At 46.2% G+C, this 2370-nt stretch overlaps 1 protein-coding gene across 1 annotated transcript; it reads right to left on the bottom strand.

The window, feature by feature from the left end:
* Positions 1-1110: 1110 nt before the first annotated feature.
* Positions 1111-1661, bottom strand: eva1bb (eva-1 homolog Bb (C. elegans)). Its single transcript, XM_037693180.1, has 2 exons — positions 1595-1661; positions 1111-1520 (listed from the first exon to the last, which is right to left on the bottom strand). Exons 1-2 carry the CDS (start codon positions 1659-1661, stop codon positions 1111-1113), a joined length of 477 nt encoding a protein of 158 aa, XP_037549108.1.
* Between the last annotated feature and the right edge of the window lie 709 nt (positions 1662-2370).

Genomic DNA, 2370 nt, shown 5'->3' with positions numbered 1-2370 from the left:
CAGAGGGGAGCTGGGAACAGGAAGTGGAGCAGAGGGAAGCTGGGAACAGGAAGTGGAGAAGGAAGGAAGGATGGATTCTGTTTATGATTATTTTGTTTGGAAACAGATTTTAATTTGAAATCCTAATTGGTGTCTTAGTTCAGGATTATAATTTTCTGAAAATCTGTTCATCCTGTTAGAACCTGGAATGAGAAAATGTTTAAAATTGTAGTGATCAGACTCCGCCCACACTCCTGCCTTAGATTAGACTCCGCCCACACTCCTGCCTGAAAGAAGAAACCCAAACAGGACTCCAGTCAGCCACCAGGTGGACAGGAGGAACCCAGACCCAGACCAGTGGTCATTCCATATGTTGAGGGAGTATCAGAGAAACTGAGACGTTTATTTTCTAAACATAACGTCCCAGTGGCTTTTAAACCCCAAAATACATTAAAGACTGGTTCATCCCAAAGATCCAGTCCCAGTGCCAGGAGGGTGATCAAGGAAATGGACTTTCAGAACCAGTTGCCATGGAGACGGTCTTCTTCATTTCTGTCCACATCATTTAACTCAACTCTTCCAGTTTAAAACATCCAGGAGGAAAAAACAAACGTGGACTTGAATTCAAATGTCCAGCAGACCTGAGGCAGGAGTGTGGGCGGAGTCTAATCTGAGGAAGAGGACCAGACTGAACTTTTTAGATTGTTCTACCTGGATTATTGAGCAACAGGGTAATTCATTCTAAGGTTCTAGAAACTGTTTTTGCTCCAATTCTGTCTTTTTAAAATAAAACCAGTCAGTTCTGAGGGCCCGTCCTGGACCCATCCTGTCCTTAGACTGGGGTCAATGTCTTTTTAGGGTATTGTTAGAACTCAGAGCCTCTGGTGGACCAGACCAACATCTGGGTCCAGGGTCCTGTTCATGTCTTATCAGTTTGATACATTATTTTGTTAAATATCTGATAGTATTTTATAAGTCCACACCTGTCCTCAGAGTCCTTCAGGCCCGGGGGTTCCTGGTCTCCAGGACTGATGGATCAGCACCACGAGTTCCTTTCATCAGAAACAGCTGAAACAGACTTGGTCCGGTCCAGGTTTTTGTTTGGTTAAAACGTGTCGGTTTAAGGTTGGGTCAGTGGTAATGGACCCGTCCGAGGGTCCCGGTCCCCGTGACCAGAACATCAGGCTGCCCGTTCCTCCAGATCTCCCGGACGATCCGTTCTCTCTCCTCCAGACGCCTGGCCTTCTCCATCTCCTCCACCGAGGTGAACACGTCCACGCTCCTCAGGGTGCCGTGGCTGCTGCGCTCGCTCCGGGGGCCCAAAGTCCCTTTAAGGGCCTCAGGGTCCACGTTGTCTTCCTCTGAACCGCTCTCCTCATCATCATCCTCGCTGAACTCCTTCAGCCGCCGCCTCTCAGGAGAAGGAGGAGGTCTGAGGCGGTGAGTCCTGCAGGCGATGCTGAACAGCAGGAGGCAGAGCGCCGTGAAGAGCCCGAAGCAGACGCCCGTCATGAAGAAAAGAGCCAGACTCTCCGGATTGGCTGAAAAACAAGGACCAGAAGACTCATCACAGGCCCCCAGTGGCCCCCAGCCTCAACCAGAGAACCCTCCTCACCTCTGATGTGAGCGTAGGTCGCCATGCTGTTACTGAGCAGCTCCAGGTCTCGTTTCACTGGTTCCATCGTGAGTCGAGGTCAGAGGTCATCTCCTGTCGGTCCGTTAACGCAGAACCCTGAGAGACAACGGAACCAGAACCTCTAAAGAACCCCAATTCTTTATGGTTTCATATTTTACTAACAGAGCAAACAAGCTCCATGTTTGTCATCTACTACTTTTAGCTTTTAGCTATCATCTGCTACTTTTAGCTTTTAGTAATCATCCGCTACTTTTAGCTTTTAGCTATCATCTGCTACGGTTAGCTTTTAGCTATCATCTGCTACTGTTAGCTTTTAGCTATCATCTGCTACTGTTAGCTTGTAGCTATCATCTGCTACTGTTATCTTTTAACTATCATCTGCTACTTTTAGCTTGTAGCTATCATCTGCTGCTGTTAGCTTTTAGCTATCATCTGCTACTTTTAGCTTTTAGCCATCATCTGCTACTGTTAGCTTTTAGCTATCATCTGCTACTTTTAGCTTTTAGCTATCATCTGCTACTGTAAGCTTTTAGCTATCATCTGCTACTGTTAGCTTTTAGCTATCATCTGCTACTGTTAGCTTGTAGCTATCATCTGCTACTGTTATCTTTTAGCTATCATCTGCTACTTTTCGCTTGTAGCTATCATCTGCTACTGTTATCTTTTAACCATCATCTGCTACTGTTATCTTTTAGCTATCATCTGCTACTTTTAGCTATCATCTACAACTGTTAGCTTTTAGCTATCATCTGCTA

Source organism: Nematolebias whitei, chromosome 19, assembly GCF_014905685.2.
Source record: "Nematolebias whitei isolate Nwh7 chromosome 19, NemWhi1, whole genome shotgun sequence".
Lineage (NCBI taxonomy): Eukaryota > Metazoa > Chordata > Actinopteri > Cyprinodontiformes > Rivulidae > Nematolebias > Nematolebias whitei.
The sequence above is the reverse complement of the archived record's forward strand: the minus strand, read 5'-3'. Positions and strand labels throughout refer to the sequence as shown.

Coding starts and splice junctions, on each gene's coding strand:
- eva1bb (XM_037693180.1), bottom strand. CDS start 1,661: ATGGAACCAGTGAAACGAGACCTGGAGCTGCTCAGTAACAGCATGGCG. Junction 1,521..1,594: donor GACCTACGCTCACATCAGAG/GTGAGGAGGGTT, acceptor CTTGTTTTTCAG/CCAATCCGGAGAGTCTGGCT.